The sequence below is a fragment of the Osmerus eperlanus genome, chromosome 27 (assembly GCF_963692335.1).
Source record: "Osmerus eperlanus chromosome 27, fOsmEpe2.1, whole genome shotgun sequence".
NCBI classification, from domain to species: Eukaryota; Metazoa; Chordata; class Actinopteri; order Osmeriformes; family Osmeridae; genus Osmerus; species Osmerus eperlanus.
In genome coordinates, this window is record NC_085044.1 from 7,444,795 (window position 1) to 7,461,724 (window position 16,930).

The 16,930-nt window shown below is 43.6% G+C and overlaps 1 protein-coding gene across 3 annotated transcripts in view; it reads right to left on the bottom strand.

Annotated features, from left to right (window-relative positions):
* rapgef6 (Rap guanine nucleotide exchange factor (GEF) 6) overlaps positions 1-16,930 on the bottom strand; it is a 114,566-nt gene that overhangs the window by 61,283 nt on the left and 36,353 nt on the right. For all 3 annotated transcript variants that reach the window (XM_062453164.1, XM_062453165.1, XM_062453163.1), the window contains exons 5-6: positions 10,218-10,287; positions 7,336-7,476 (exon numbers count right to left, since the gene is read on the bottom strand). In XM_062453164.1, the coding sequence (XP_062309148.1) occupies positions 7,336-7,476; positions 10,218-10,287 (211 nt within the window). The remainder of the gene's footprint in view (positions 1-7,335; positions 7,477-10,217; positions 10,288-16,930) is intronic.

Consider the following 16,930-nt stretch of genomic DNA (forward strand, 5'->3'; position numbering starts at 1 on the left):
TCAATTGCATATTTTCGTTCTATTTCCCCTAAAGCAATAAAGTTAGGCTACTTAAGGACACCTTACACTCATAAAGTATGTTCTAAATGCCATAAATGCTGCCAATTAATAATTGACGTAACAACTTATTGTAAATGGTCAGTAGCCTATAGTCTATCTATTAAGGTGCAGGCCACTCTGAAGCATGTACACTGCCTGCTTCATTTGATCTTGATAGGCTAAGCATTCTGTAGCAAATAATAACAATAAACCCACTTTTTATTAATTAAAACTACTTCAGAATAATAATGCACCTAAATTACAAACCTGAGCAAGGGCAGCAATCGCTATCGAATCAACAGACATGTGCAATTTAGCAAGCAGGGGAAGAATACAAACAACGAAAATCGCCAGTTAACTTGATTTAAATTTGCAAGAACTATAGACTTATACAATAACAGGCTTAAATGAACCGACAACATCAGTTATACGACTTACAGTTCTCAAGGACGCACACACGCAATCTCAACTGCGGTGTGAAGCGCATGTCCGTGCAATTCTAGGGTTGCACTAACAGTTTAGAGCTCCGACCTGCACTCTAACAATTACTGCTGATAGACGGCCTAAAATTTTGTCTGATTTCAGAAATTTTGCCATAGAGGAAACATTGCACTGTATATTATCATTCCAGGTTAAGAATACCAATGTAGGCTGCGTTGAAAATCGTAATTCAAACTTTTGTCAGAATTTTGAGTGGAAATTTCATTTGCATTTGTACAGGTGTATTCGTGCACGTCGGGCTGGCCCTCGCAGCAGAACGACAGTTTAGTGGCCACTCTGTCCATTTGCGCAACTCACAGTTGCGTATTGATCAGACAAGAAGACACGCTTATCAACTCGATTACTATTGATCAAAACAGAACGAAGGTTTGGCTGTAGCCTACTTGAAACATACTATTGAGAACATATTCGCTGACATGCATTGCACGCGTGATGAACACAGCTTTTTTTATTTTCTTCATCGCAGACTTTTTTTGCCTTTGGCGCTCGGGATTTGTCATTGGCGCTCGGGAAAACGGCTTTGGCGCGCGCCAACATTTTCTCTATGCAGGAAAAACCTTGCCCTTCCCCCCATCCACTCTTTCCTCCAGAGTATGTGAGAGAGAGTTGAGGGATAAGTAAGGTCAAGGGGAAAAGAGTACATAGGGTGGGACACAGGAAGGAAGGAGCAGGAGGACGGAGGAGGGGAGGAACATGGAGGGAAAGAGGGAGGGGGAAGGAAGAAGCAAGGAGGGGAGGAGAAAGGAGCAAAATTCACAATGGTAGTCATTTGGGCACAAATGAGGAAACAACTAAAAATTGCTGGAGCATATGCAATAGCAGAGTTTATGACTGTACACTACACTACACAATACTACATTACACAATACAGTAATACTCAATACTATAGTAAACAATATTATACAATCCTATAGTAAACTATACACTACCATACAGTTCACTATACAAAAAACAAACACAACAGTTTTAGTTATGGTTTGTAAAAAAAAAGCCTAAAATTAAGGAAATTCAAAGGACCACCACAATATTTTAAGGGATGTCTAACTTGAGAGCTACCCAACAGATGTGTACAATATTCTGACAGTGGCGTGAAATTCACAATGTGAGTCGATGTGCCAAAGGACTTTGCAATCAGTCGTGATACGGCAAAAACGGTAGCAATTGATTTGGGGGATTTTTAAACCATAACTATGGACTCTGAGGTATACTACACTTTATACTCTGGGGATGGGGGAGTGTAATTAAGAGGTTAATCCCCCAGTTTTGAGTCCCTCCCACCAACCTTCACCTCTATTGACCATTCTCTCCCGCCCAACCCCAACCCCCCCTCACCCTCCATTATCTTCAGTAAGTGCACCTCCTCTGTTCTCTATCTCTTCCTCCGTTCTCTCTCTCTAAAATAGTTTAAAGGCAGAGGAAAGTACTCAGAAAAGGTCAGCAACGGTGGCTAAGGGGCACGGAAAGTGGGGGGGGGAGAGGGAGAGGAGTTTAAGTTTAGTGCCATTGGTTACGAGTGCAGGTACATTGGATTTCGTTGGTCTTGCTCCTCCTGACAATCCCTAGCGGCCTATCAAAACCAACCAACCAACCAAAAAAATTATAATAAATAATCTAGAATGAATAAGTCCTAACCTTTATCAACTAGTATTCTCATCAACAATTTAAAATATAATACACGACAATGTAATGTAAAATATTTCGATTTTTTAAATAATACTGAATCATTTACCTAAAAACAGAGAATGATCTAAGCTAAGAATAACAACAAAGAACCTAACAATAGGTACATGCAAGTAAAGTGACTTGTGCTGGTTGGGTGAGATGGAGTTTGAACGCAGTGCAACGGGTCTGGAGCAAGGGAGGGTATAGGTGGGGGGGCTGTCATCCAGTGGGGGGAATGTAGTTCAGGGAAGTGACAGGGATGAGGGGTGGGGTTTATTCTGGTAAGTGGGAAAATGTTCAAGGGGAGGATGAGCCAGGTGAGATGGTGGCTGGTATAGTCCTGACAGGGGTGGCCGATGGACACACAATGTATGTGCTCCGCCTGGGGAAAAAGCTGACATGGAACCTGTTAGTTCTTGTCATGAATGCCATATGGACTCTTTCAACGGCAGGGGTGCAACACATAACACCTAGGGTGGGAAGGTGTGTGTGTGTGGTGATGGAGAGGGCTCTGCTGCAGTGTATGTGCTGTAGAGGTTGCTGATGGCTGGTAGCCCTACACCTTCTGCACTGCTTTCACAGTCCTCCATAAAGCCTTCCTGTCCTGGGCAGTGGTATTGCCATACCACACTGTGATGCCGCTTGTCAGGGCACTTTTGATGATGCTGAAGTAAAAGTTCACAAGAGTGTGTGTGCTCAGGCCCCATCTCCACAGGCACCTCAGAAAGTGTAGGTGCTGTTGTGCCTTGTTCAGAATGGCTTCGGTGTAGTTGGTCCAGCTGAGGTAATCAAAGATTTGCATCCCCAGGAATGTGAAGCAGGTTATTCTCTCTGCCTACTCACCCTGGATGGACCCTCAAACTTGATGATGCGGTTGCTGCTCTGTTTGTCATAGGTGTACAGCGAATCCAAGGCAGTTATCGTAGTTATCGTATCCTCACCATGTATGGTCAGGTGGCTGAGCGGTTAGGGAATTGGGCTAGTAATCAGAAAGTTGCTGGTTCGATTCCCGGCCGTGCAAAATGACGCTGTGTCCTTGGGCAAAGCACTTCACCCTACTTGCCTCGGGGGAATGGCCCTGTACTTATTGTAAGTCGCTCTGGATAAGAGCGTCAGCTAAATGTAAATGTAATGGTCCATCTGTAAGGAAATCCAGGATTCATTTGGATATGGAGCTGCCCAGACCCTGTTCTCCCATCTTTGAGACCAGTTTGGTGGGAAGAGTGATGTTGAAGGCCAGGGCTCTAGACTGCAACCAAATGGTCACATTTTGTGAACATTTTTGGAGACCATGAAAGTACTTTTTACAACTACTTGCACATGTGGGACCTGCAAATTAGACTTTTTATTTTCTTTTTTTGATGTTGAAAAACAAGGAGGGAGCAAGTCTGCCAGAGTTGGCTAACGTGTGTGAGGAGGGAGGGTCCATGAGTGATTACTCAAATGTGTGGGTAATGTCATCTACACACGTGTGTGTCGCTTGGGTGTCTCACAAAGGGAGTGATTGACGGCTAATATTAACCAATCTAAATACTGCATTAAAGTTAAGAATATAACGATGAAGTTTAATTGGTTGTGTAACGTTGGATAGAACGGTGGACCGGTTACTGTATCAGCTCACAGCAAGCACATACTACTGTGCAATTAGCGAACATTTTGTAGAGAAATTAATAAATGTTGCGCCACAACAGTTATTTGAACTTGTACAAATGCTCCTGTAAGGAGTTGGGAGGTCGGCAAATGTCTCCCTTTTGGCACACAAATAGCGCCCATAAATGTTCTGCCTGTGCCCCTCGAATCTTCAGTTAGGGGCTACAGTGCTCCTAGTAGAAAAGGTTTGTATGGAGCCCTGGAAGGCAGAGCTGAAGTCTATGAATAGCATCCTGGCATAGGTGTCCCTTTTGTCCAGATACTACAGAAAAATGTAGTCGTCCACTGACATGTTTGCTCTGTAGGAAAGCTGGTGTGAGTATGTATGACTGTGTTGTTGTGTGCCATAACTAACTTCTCCAGACACTTCATGACAACTGGAGTGAGTGCCACAAGATGGTAGTCACTTAGACTGGCCACCCTGGTTTTCCTGGCTACTGGCACTATCGTAGTCATCTTGAAGCACTTGTCTGTGAAGACAGGAGCCAGATGTGTAGAGCAGCTTTTGATGACTCTAGGGCAGGGGTCACCAACACGGTGCCCGCGGGCACCAGGTCGCCCCCAAGGACCACATGAGTCGCCCGCAGGCCTGTTAAAAAAATAGCACAACTCACCAGTGAGCTGCGTCTAAAATAAAAATGTATTCTGTTGCTATTCTTTTTTAATCACACTTGCATTTATATAGATTTGAAAATGACAATATCTTAAAAATTCATAAAAAAAATGCTTTTATTGATAAAAGTAAAAACCAGTATTGTGCGCATGACAAAACTTCAGCGTTCGGGGTTTCTTACCCCAAAAACATGGCAGAAAACTTAATTTTCACAGGAATAGTTCTTTTTTACTTCTGTGAAAGAAAGCTACGTGTGTCTCATTTGCGGGGCGAATGTGGCGACGGCAAAGCGGCACAATGTGGAGAGAACCTTCACTACGTGTCACAAAAGCTACCATGCTAACTACCCATCAGGTAGCGCGCTACGGGGAGAAAAAGCAATATAGTTCATGATTTGTTAAAAGGGTTTGTCAGTGGCTAGTGAAAATGGGACATTTTTCTATGAAATGTTGTAGAAGTGATCATCTGAAAATTTAAACAATTGCTGAGATTAATAGAAATAAAGTGTTGAATATTGATATTATCTGTTTCCCACCTTGTTAAGTCATTGTTGATAATTATTGTGAGAAATCATTAACGTGATCAGTGTCTTCTTCACATGGATGTGTATCATTAATCATTAATAATAATATATAACTAAAGGTAAACTGAGCAAATTTTTTATTTCAGAATCTCAGTGTATCAAACTGGTAGCCCTTCGTTTGACTCAGTACCCATGAAGTAGCTCTCAATTTCAAAAAGGTTGGTGATCCCTGCTCTAGGGTTATTCTGTCTGGACCAGAAGCCTTGTGAGCGTTTAATTTACATAATGTCCAGCGCACCTCAGATTAGAATAATTGGAGATTTGTTGGCTCAGGCCGTTTGATGCTGGCCTCAATTTGTAGTTTGTGATGGTCTGCAGGCCCTGCCACATTCTCTTGCACAGAAGATGCAAAACGGAACAGACATGCAGCAGACGTTTTGCAGACTGACAGGAAGATGGCGACCGCAAGCAGGAAGTTGGATACCGCATGCCGTTGACTAGCAGCCTGGTTTCATTGTTGCATGTGCAACAGAGCAGACACTTTCATCAAGCTTGCACTAGTTTATATCCTTGTTGCATGTGTATCATTGCTTAACAGCTGAAAAACAACCCTGCTTGACAAAAACATTTAAGAAGATAGATGGATAAAAATGAAAGGATGACGTTAGATAGATGCGGGTGAAAGGATGAGGGTGAGATAGTGGGGGGAGATGGATAAGGGTGAGAGTGAGTGTAATGTAAATATAGTTTAGAATGGATGTTGAGACAACAAGCAAGAGTGATGAGATGGCTTTAATCGTCCATTAAGATATCTCCACTGGCCACTGCTCAGCACTGAGGCTCATGTAAAATTAACGAGCCATGCAATAGACCAGCCAGCAGAGCTCTGTAATATCTCTACAAGGCAAGGGAGGGATGAGAGAGACAGAGAGAAACGCAGATAAAGAGGAAAAAAGAGAGTGTGTGTGGCTTTCTGAGGCTTTGGAATCATCATTGCCATCATCTTCATAATCGTTGTCGTCATCTTCATAATCATTGTCACCACCATCATCATCCTCCTCCCAGAAGAGCATATTATGTTGCTGGATCAATAAGAGTCCGTTACAACAGACTAGGTCATCATTTAGCCTTCATCATCTCTCTCCCCTTCTGTGTAGACTCTCTCTCCCTCCCTCTCGATACATTACTCTGTTGTCTCTCTGAGGAAAAACATCAGACAGCAGTTTTGGTTTCAGCAGTCACTTACATGTGTACCTGCTGTCTCCACAGACAGACAGACATCCAACCTACCAGTCAGCTGGTCAACAGCCAGGAAGTCCACCAGCTAGTCAAACGCCAGCCAGCTATAAACCAGTGAAATAGCCATCTAATCAACCAACCAAGCAGTCAGCCAGTCAAGCAGTCAGCCAGGGCTGACAAACAGACAGTCATTGAGTCATCCATTGATTAAGTCACCCAGTTAAACAGACAGCCAGACAGCCAAACTGTCAGCCAGGTCAGTCATCACAGGAGTTCAGATGACTTGCGCTCACCTAATCTCATCTCAAACAAAAGCATGTGCCTGCATCTCAGTGACTTAACACACACACCAAGATGAAGGATAGAAAGTCTAAGAGTAAGAGAGAGAAAGTGAGAGACAAATATAGAGAGAGAAAGAGTAAGAGAGAGAGACAGAGAGAGGAGGGTCATGGGGGGAGGGTCATCAGTGTTGACAGTGACAGTAGTGAGGGTGTGTGGTTTGGACAGCAGGAATCACGTAGCTAGGAGACCAGGGAAACTATCGACCTTCCACAGGATCAGAGTCCAGTCTACCATGCCATACACCAGGGTGTGTGTGTGTGTGTGTACCAACATGGGCCAGAGTGATAACTGAGAACTGGTAACTGTGGCACCCTGATGCTTGAGGGATTCTATCAACACAGGGGAAATTCCCCCTCTAACACACATACATGCACAAACACACACTCACTCACTCACTCACTCACTCACTCACTCACACTCTACTATTGATCAAGTCTGACTAAAGAGCTTTTGACAGAGCTCCCTCAGAGGTCAAGATGACTGTTTAATTAGCATATATTATTAAACTGTGGTGAATTAGTGGTATAATTTGATCTGAAGTGACTCCATGCACACCATTGAGAACAAAGCAGAGTGAGGGTGAGAGATACAGAGAAAAAGATAGGGAGAGAAAGTCCTGACTGTCATACATTTTGCCTCCAGTTCAGGAGTTGTTTTTTCTTCAAGTTCTCTCAGTACCCAGACACACCACGCTACACAGCTAACTTAGCACCTTGGAGTTAGCATGTTGCTAACATGTGACTGCCTGTTAGCCAGATGTTCTTACCGTATGGCAGCCCAGGTCCTGGCCATCCGTGATGAGCTCCCGTTCTCCCCGGGAGTTGACCTTGCGGAAGTGGCGCCGGGACCGTCTCTTGGACGTTTCTCTCTGCAGGGCGCCGTCATCCCCCTCTCCACCGTTTTCCACCTGGAACACACCATCGCCACACGCCTCAGAACACACACTCCATCTCACCGAACTCTCACTAGAACTTGGGCTTCGAGAGTCTGGGTTCCGATCGCTAAATTCTACATTCTGATTCTGTGGTTCCACGTTCTGACCAGGCTCTTCTGCGTTCGGATTGGCTGTGTCCGAGGTGTCCTGGTTGAACATCCAATACTTCCAAAGCATGGAGAGCCTGTGCCAACGCTGGGTGCTCATCGTCACGGCATCCAGAACACACCAGTGAACACCTGGTGATGGACGGCACGGACAGACAGAACAACAGACGGCGAGGTTGTGTGTGCGTCAGAGCCAGGGTTCTAGAGCGCGCATCCTCTCAGAATACTGTGCAGAGCCCAAGTCATGTGGCTCTTAGAGCAGTACCTCAGGGCTCACACAAAGAGGCCCCACTTCCTGCAGGAAACCGTAAATACACAAATATCCTCTCCAGTCTCACACTGCATATTCCGGCCATAGCATTTATGCCTGCGCCCCCCTCTAGTCCTCTGTTGACTCCAGAGCAATGTTTTGTTTCCTTGTTACCTAACTTTAGCGTAACACAGACAACATAATATCTAAACTGCTAAGCATAAGTGTCAACTCGTAAAATGTAAGAGAGACAAATTAACTTCAGAAAGAGGAAAAACATGATTCTTTAGGTGTCGCATCCTTTCTAGGTAAGAAACATTTTCCGATTCAGGCTGTTACAGAAAATAAGATTTGTGTTTGTTGTTTAACCCCTAAACCTACTGTGTGTGCTTGTCTCTCTCCCTATACTCTTGGTGGATCATCCAGTCCCAACCAGTGGATCCTCAGCAGCTGAGACATCATGTGTGAACACTGACTTCCTGGAACTTGAACACTGGGCCTATTGAACACTGGCTAGCTACACTCACAAAGGTTCAGAAAAACACCAACCGGTTGGCTGATTAGTTGACTGGCTTGCAGACTGGTTAACTAGATTACTGCTGGCTTGCTTGCTTGTTGACCAGATTTCAGTAAGGAGGAGATAAGGGGAGAAAATAGTGGCATATGAATAAGTTTATGTAATTTCCCCTCCCTCCCTCTCCCTCCCTCCCTCTCCCTCCCTCCCTCCCACCCCACCTCCCTCCCTCTGCCCTCCCCACCTCCTTTTTTCCACCTCTTCCCTTCACTGCCCTCCAAGCCCTCCTCCTCTGCCCTCTTTACCTCCCTCCTTCTCCCTCTCCCATCTCTTTGCCCCTTCCCTTCACGGCCCTCTCTCCTCCCCCTTACCGTCTCTGAAAATCAGCCCCTCAATCTATTCACAGTGCCTACTTTCATTTCCCTGACTTCCTCATCTTCCTTCTTTTCATCATATTCCTGCTCCTCCTTCATCCCCCCCATCTCCCCTGGGATGATAACCAGGAGAGTACCCAGCCAAGCCACAGGCACTCCTAACCTAATAGAGAACACCATTTCCTGCCCTCTCTCTCTCTCTCTCTCTCTCTCTCTCTCTCTCTCTCTCTCTCTCTCTCTCTCTCTCTCTCTCTCTCTCTCTCTCTCTCTCTCTCTCTCTCTCTCTCTCTCTCTCTCTCTCTCTCTCTCTCTCTCTCTCTCTCTCTCTCTCTCTCTCTCTCTCTCTCTCTCTCTCTCTCTCTCTCTCTCTCTCTCTCTCTCTCTCTCTCTCTCTCTCTCTCTCTCTCTCTCTCTCTCTCTCTCTCTCTCTCTCTCTCTCTCTCTCTCTCTCTCTCTGTCTGTCTGTCTGTCTGTCTCTGTCTGTCTCTCTCTCTCTCTCTCTCTCTCTCTCTCTCTCTCTCTCACCCCCTGCTATCTCTCTCAATCTCCCTCTTTACCTGTCTCTCTCTATGACACGTACAAGTGGCATAATAACACTTACTTTACAATGATACAACACACACACATTGAGGGGTTTACGGATGCTATGACATCATTGGACCAAGAGATATAATTGGTGTAGAAAGTCTATCTATCTTCAGATTATCGTGTTATTCTATAATATGATCATGTTATGTAGGTGACGTCGTATGGACACAATTCAGTTTTCTAACATCTAGAGCAGGGGTACTCAATTAGAAACCCAAAAGGTCCACTCACCAAATTTCCATTCAGTCCAGAGTCCGGAACAGTGATGGTTTATTTTTCTGGCCCTTACCTCAGAGTTCTGGGGGTAATTTTGTTCAAAGTGTCTATGCTTTGTGTCATAGTTACCACTTTTGACAAGGGAAACCGTCTCATTGCAGATTAATCACATTGGTTTTGTGCTCCCCACCGCAGCACAAATGCATACTTGTCAGCCCCCTGTCTGAAGTTTTTCGGGTTTTGTCATGCCATGATTTTAGCTAAGGAAGAAACAGGTACCGTTAGCAAATCGATTAGCCTGCGTTGTTGCGAATGACACACACAACCTGCGTGACCCACAGAGGTTGCGTCCAACGTTGAGTGAGTGAGTTGTCATGGTGATTACAGTTATTACAGCTCCTGATTGGACCTTTGGATTGGACACGGAAGAGGGAAACCACATCTAGTAGGAAAAAATATAGGCTATAGCGCAAAATCACGCGCCAATGAAAACTCGCTTGGATCATGACTAAATTAGAATGTTGATTTTGGCTTTGGTCCAAATTGTATTGCGTCTGGGTCCGGATCCGGACCGGAGTCCACCTATTGAGTACCCCCGATCTAGAGGGGGGTGGGGGGGGGGGGTGGTAGAGAAAGAGAGAGGGCGAGAAGTCTTTACTACTCACCACAATCATTTCTGATGGCTCTAAAGTGATGCATTCACAGCCTCTTCTGCCTCCAAGCTGCTTCCCAAAGCTGTTGAGAACACACATACAGGTTAAAACAGTGGGACCACACAGTCCTACAAAATTCCGCCCTACAGGTACTCATATGAACATAACTAATCTAAACTGAGGCTGTCTTTAGGTAGTCTGAGTAGCACTTTAGCTAGTCTGTCCATAACTAGTCTGAGTTGCATCTTAATAATAAACTAGTGCAGTTGGTGATTAAGATGTCGGGAAGACACACAAACACAGATTCCTGAAACTATAGATAGATGCACAGTGGTGCATGATATTGCCTAGTTGATTTGGTGGCACACGCACAGAGATTTCTGGAATTGTAGATAGTCCAGTGCCTATACCTGTGATGCAGGTGGTGATTATAATGTTGGTTAGTTTAATTGGACTTTGTGCACATTTGCAATATGCAGGTTGAGTTTTGCATCATGCAAAATCACACCTTCACGCAAACACATTAATTCATGTAACAAAATGCACTGATCTATACTGAAATAAAGAACCCACTTTATATTGTCTTTCTGTTAGCTAGCCCATTTTTCTGACAGTGCAAGTATGTTTTACAACTACTTGACCTGCAATTTAGACTTTTTATGTTCTTTCTTTTTCCACTAGTGTAAAGTGCCCGTGATAGAATTGGTGACACACACACACAGATTCCTGAAATTATAGATAAGGCACAGTGCCCGCGATGCTGTCGGTCACACACACATATTTCTGGAATTATAGATGGATAGTGCAGTGCCCGTGATGCAGCTGGTGATGACAGTTCTTCTCAATGATTTTGGTACCTATATTTGTCAGATCACAATTGAAATTCACTGTAATCTCTGAAGTACTTGTTCAACATCCACATCTATTCTCGTCAAATTGCCAATACTGTGCTAACCTACATTAATGCAAATGATTATGTAGCCTTCATTTGTCTGCCGTTTCCTACGTAATAAATTGCTTGTGTTATGTTGATCAAAATGTTCTATATTCGTTCTCTGTTAAATTGCACCTTACCACCACAAACATCTAAACATTTAGTTTATAACAGAAGTCATTACATACACAATAGTTGAGCCAATTTTCATAATTGTAGGCCTAATTCACCATAGAGCGCTTGTACATTTGCAATGTGCTGGCAGTTTTGACATCAGTAAACACATTCATTTATATAACAAAATTCACTTATCTTTACTGAAAATAGGCTATTTCCATTTTATATTGTCGTTCTGTTCGCTAGCCAGCCCCTTTGAAAGCAGCTGATAATCGGTTGTAAAAGCGAATTAGCTTATAACTAAACAGAATTTCCCTGTTTTCCTTGCTACGCTTAGTTTCATTTCATTGCAAATGCCTTTATTAATCGCATTAGTTCAATTGTGGTAGCCTACTGAACTCCATTGGATTATAAAAAGGACACCAGCAAAATATTAACATTGTTCTGTTTGTTAACCGGTTCTCGAGTCAAGATATTTGTAGGAAACTCGCTGCAGACCAGAGGACCAATCAGAGTGAAGGGGATGTGCAAAGATAGTAAGCCAAGCTGCTGCAAATTATTCTTTCATTAGGTGTGTTCGAATTCATGCAGCGCCGGCGGTGCCAACAGCCGGCTGCAGCTGGCTGACTTGAAGCAGTGAATACTGGTTAGACTTTTTGTCCGACTTGAGACGCCGCCGATGCTAGGTCACTGTGACGTATGCCATCAAAGTATGGGGAGTGACAAGTGCCCTCGCACGCCCGAACAGCATACAATGTAGACAAGCTTTGCCCACAATGTCCGTGTCATCTCAGCCTTTTTATCATTGGTTCCCAATGGGGGCGATGGCGGCGACATAGCAACGTAGTACGTGTGGGAGCTTTGATAGCGGCGACGTTACCTTTGTAAACATTGCATTAGCGCGTGTGACATGTGACCTGTCTGCAAAGCTAACAATCAATGCCACCGCTACGTCTGCAAAGCTAACAATCACTGCCACCGCTACGCCATACGTCTGCAAAGCAAACAATCACTGCCACTGCTACGTCATACGTCTGCCATTATGTAGTATGTTAGCTGGTATGTTATGTCAATGGGGAAAATAATGAAAGTACATCAGTGTGGCTATTTCAGCTAGCTAGTGTTGGGCTGTAGGCTTGTTTGGTCACTGACTGGTCATTGAAACGAGTCGGGAGTGGTTACTGGTTTCATTTAATATTGAAGAATTAAATCAATTATAATATCTGGGTTTGGGTATTGTGTACTGTTGTGTCGTGCATAGACTATAAATAATTCAACACCGAAGCAGAGGAACTTGGAAACATGTCTTTTACTTGTCTTCTCTTGTCTACCTTACCATCGCACTCAATGTCCACTGAAACCTTCTCCCAGGCCGCAGCTGGTAGGGGCACAGGTTGAAGTGGAGCATCGTATGTAATGGTCGACTTATTGTTGTCTGCAAGTTGTACAGTTCTTTATTAGGATGATGTTCATTGACTACAGCTTAGCATTCAACACCATCATCCCCTCCAGACTGGTCTCCAACCTTGTGGACCTGGGACTAAGCGCCTCCATCTGCAAGTGGATCCTCAACTTCCTAACGGGAAGGCCACAGGTTGTGTGAATCGGTGACATGACAGGCTTCTGAATGGAAATTGATATGGACATTGATACACTTCTCACTAGTCACTTTACATTGATACATTTCTTACTAGTCACTTTACACACTGTCACTTTCAGCTCAATATTGCACTATTGCGCTAACTCCCCACTTTGTCTTAGGTTAGTATACAGTTAGGTCCATAAATATTTGGACATTGACACAATTTTCATCATTTTGGCTCTGTATACCACCACAATGGATTTGAAATGAAACAATCAAGGTGTGCTTTAAGTGCAGACTTTCAGCTTTAATTTCAGGGTATTTACATGCAAATCAGGTGAACGGTGTAGGAATTACAACACATTTTATATGTGCCCCCCCCTTTTTAAGGGTCCAAAAATAATTGGACAAACTAACATAATCATAAATCTAATTGTCACTTTTAATACTTGGTTGCAAATCCTTTGCAGTCAATGACAGCCTGAAGTCTGGAACCCATAGACATCACCAGACGCTGGGTTTCGTCCCTGGTGATGCTCTGCCAGGCCTCTACTGCAACTGTCTTCAGTTCCTGCTTGTTCTTGGGGCATTTTCCCTTTAGTTTTGTCTTTAGCAAGTGAAATGCATGCTCAATTGGATTTAGGTCAGGTGATTGACTTGGCCATTGCAGAACATTCCACTTCTTTGCCTTAAAAAACTCTTTGGTTGCTTTCGCAGTATGCGAAAGCGCCGTCCTATGAGTTCTGAAGCATTTGGCTGAATCTGAGCAGATAATATTGCCAGAAACACATCAGAATTCATCCTACTGCTTTTGTCAGCAGTCACATCATCGATAAATACAAGGGAACCAGTTCCATTGGCAGCCATACATGCCCACGCCATAACACTACCTCCACCATGCTTCACTGATGAGGTGGTATGCTTTGGATCATGAGCAGTTCCTTCCCTTCTCCATACTCTTCTCTTCCCATCATTCTGGTACAAGTTGATCTTGGTCTCATCTGTCCATAGGATGTTGTTCCAGAACTGTACAGGGTCTTTTAGATGTTTTTTGGCAAACTCTAATCTGGTCTTCCTGTTTTTGAGACTCACCAATGGTTTACATATTGTGGTGAACCCTCTGTATTTACTCTGGTGAAGTCTTCTCTTAATTTTTGACTTTGACACAGATACGCCTACCTCCTGGAGAGTGTTCTTGATCTGGCCAACTGTTGTGAAGGGGTTTTTCTTCACCAGGGAAAGAATTCTTCTGTCATCCACCACAGTTGTTTTCCGTGGTCTTCCGGGTCTTTTGGTGTTGCTGAGCTCACCAGTGCGTTCTTTCTTTTTAAGAATGTACCAAACAGTTGATTTGGCCACACCTAATGTTTTTGCTATCTCTCTGATAGGTTTGTTTTGATTTTTCAGCCTAACGATGGCTTGCTTCACTGATGGTGACAGCTCTTTGGACTTCATATTGAGAGTTGACAGCAACAGATTCCAAACACAAATACCATACTTGAAATGAACTCTAGACCTTTTATCTGCTCCTTGTCAATGAAATAACGAACTCCCATGAGGGAATAACATACACCTGGCCATGGAACAGCTGAGCAGCCAATTGTCCAATTACTTTTGGTCCCTTAAAAAGGGGGGGGCCACATATAAAATGTATTGTAATTCCTACACCGTTCACCTGATTTGGATGTAAATACCCTGAAATTAAAGCTGAAAGTCTGCACTTAAAACTTAAATTGTTTCATTTCAAATCCATTGTGGTGGTATACAGAGCCAAAATGATGAAAATTGTGTCAATGTCCAAATATTTATGGACCTACCTGTAGGTCTTGTCTTAGGTTAGTTTAGGTCTTGTCTTAGGTTAGTATAGGTCTATAAGGTTAGTATAGGTCATTATGTGTATTGAGGTCTAGTATATTGTATACTATTTTGTATATTAGGAGGTTTATCATTATATTTTTAATTTTATTTGAGCTTATCATAGATAAGATAAGTGATCTATGTTCTTCGTACTTATATGTTATGTTATGCTAGGTTGCTTTGCGTTGTCTTGTCCCAAGAATTTCAGTGCCCAGTCTGACCTTGTGTTGTTCTGTGCACCTGACAAATACATTTGAAACTTGATTAGTATCTCTGTCTGACTGTCTATTGTGTGCAACCAGTAGTTCTCTGAGGCGTTGTTTTGTGCGAACAACACCTTGGTGTGTTTCATGAGCAATATCAATGAGTCTCTTTTGCAATGCCTCAGGCACAAGCAACCGATGAGTACCTCTGACAAGACAGTCATCCACGACTGCCAGCTCATGGCAGATCAGGTAAAACGGTTGCAAGTCAGGGTCAAGTGAGGTTGTGAGGGCCAGCATTTCCGTATCTGTGCACGGAGCTTTGTGAACACAGGGCAGGCACTGCACGCAGACTGGAAGTCTTTTCCATAAACAGCACTCAGGTCAGTCAAAATAGTCGCCACAGATTCCACATTCTCTGCACATGCAGTGTCAGTCTCCGGAAGGGGAAGTCCAGAAAGGCAGTCAGCGACATAGTTCAAAGATCCTTGTCTGTATTGAACGTCATAGTCAAACTCCATCGGGCGAGCAGACCATCTGGCAATCCGCAAGCCAGCACGATTGTTACCTTTGGTAGTGTAGGAGCCATTTGTGTGGCATGTCATATTATTTTGGACACTGGGTGACAGTCATTGGAGGCATAAGGTTCTGTATTTAGGGGGGCACAGGTGACAGGAAGGGTGGGGGCACAGGTAAAGTGAAGGCACACAGTTCTCACCAGACCAGTAAACAGAGGAGAGAACAGACCACATCACAAACCACCAACGACATTTGGAATCTGGTATGTCAACCTACAACTACGCATAATAAACTGCAACAAACTACAAACAAGGACTGGAAAATCTGTTACATTGTCTGCGTAAGATCACCAAACTCCTACCTGTGTATAATGGCAAAAACCTAGAATAGTGCCATTACATTAAGTGAGAACTGGCTCTTTTTATTGGAACTTGAGCTCCAAACGGGAAAGGATTTCTTGTTTTACAAAAACCTGGCCGCTATCCCCAATCAAGAAACATTGTCGTCACCTGCGCTGGATGGAGATTGGAAACTCTGAATCTCAATGCGCAGGTAGAGTGTATTGGCAGCATTAATCACGCTTGAATGCTGTACAAGCCGACAGAGAACAGAGAAACAGCTAATATAATGGGGTTATTTGACTGGATGCTACATTCTTATAACGATATTGTTTGTCTGAAAGATCGCGCCGTCAGCATACATATGCCAATGAAGTTAAGATAAAACGAATATGTCTGATGTTAAGTCACTAGATGGCACTGATCGAAAAGTATCAAAAGACAATAATCCTGAAACTGAAACAAGCTAACAAGTTGATGGAAAGTCAAAAGGGGCTTATGAGAACAAAGGAAAATGCAAATGAAGTGCACTCAAACGTGGTTCACTTACTAATGCTCTGTGATGAAGCCAAAGAACAACATGAGTTATTGGTGAACTTACCATTGCCTGAAATTGAACCTGAAAAGCAAAATCAGTGGCTTCAACAAAGAAAGGAAACTTTGGACGGCCATATAAAAGATGTAAAGGTGTGGCTATCCAGTGACGTAATCTCGGGTGACATTGGACCTGATGATAGTGTTTCTAATGCCTCAAAATCAAACTCCAAATCTGATGCGTCCTCTGCACGCATCAGGGCTCAGGCAGAAAAGGCTGCTCTAATGGAACGGGTTGCCGCCCTAAAAATCAAACATGAGCTTGAGGCACAAAAGGAACAGTTGAAGAAAAGGAAAGAACAACTGGAACTAGATACTGAACTGGCAGCAACCAATGCAAAAATCAAGGCACTTGGGACCATGGGATCAAGAAGCAGCTGAGAAGTATCTGATGGGATGAACTCTTATTTTAGGATATTTGCTGCTCCAAAGGACTTATCGGCTCAATTGAATCCACATGCAGATGGATATATACCTGATCAGGTGCAACAAAGACAGGATATGTGCATGGGAACTGGATCATGCTACCCGCAACCAGTCGTGAGAGCAAAAGAAACAACTTTCTCTGCAACAGCTCATGA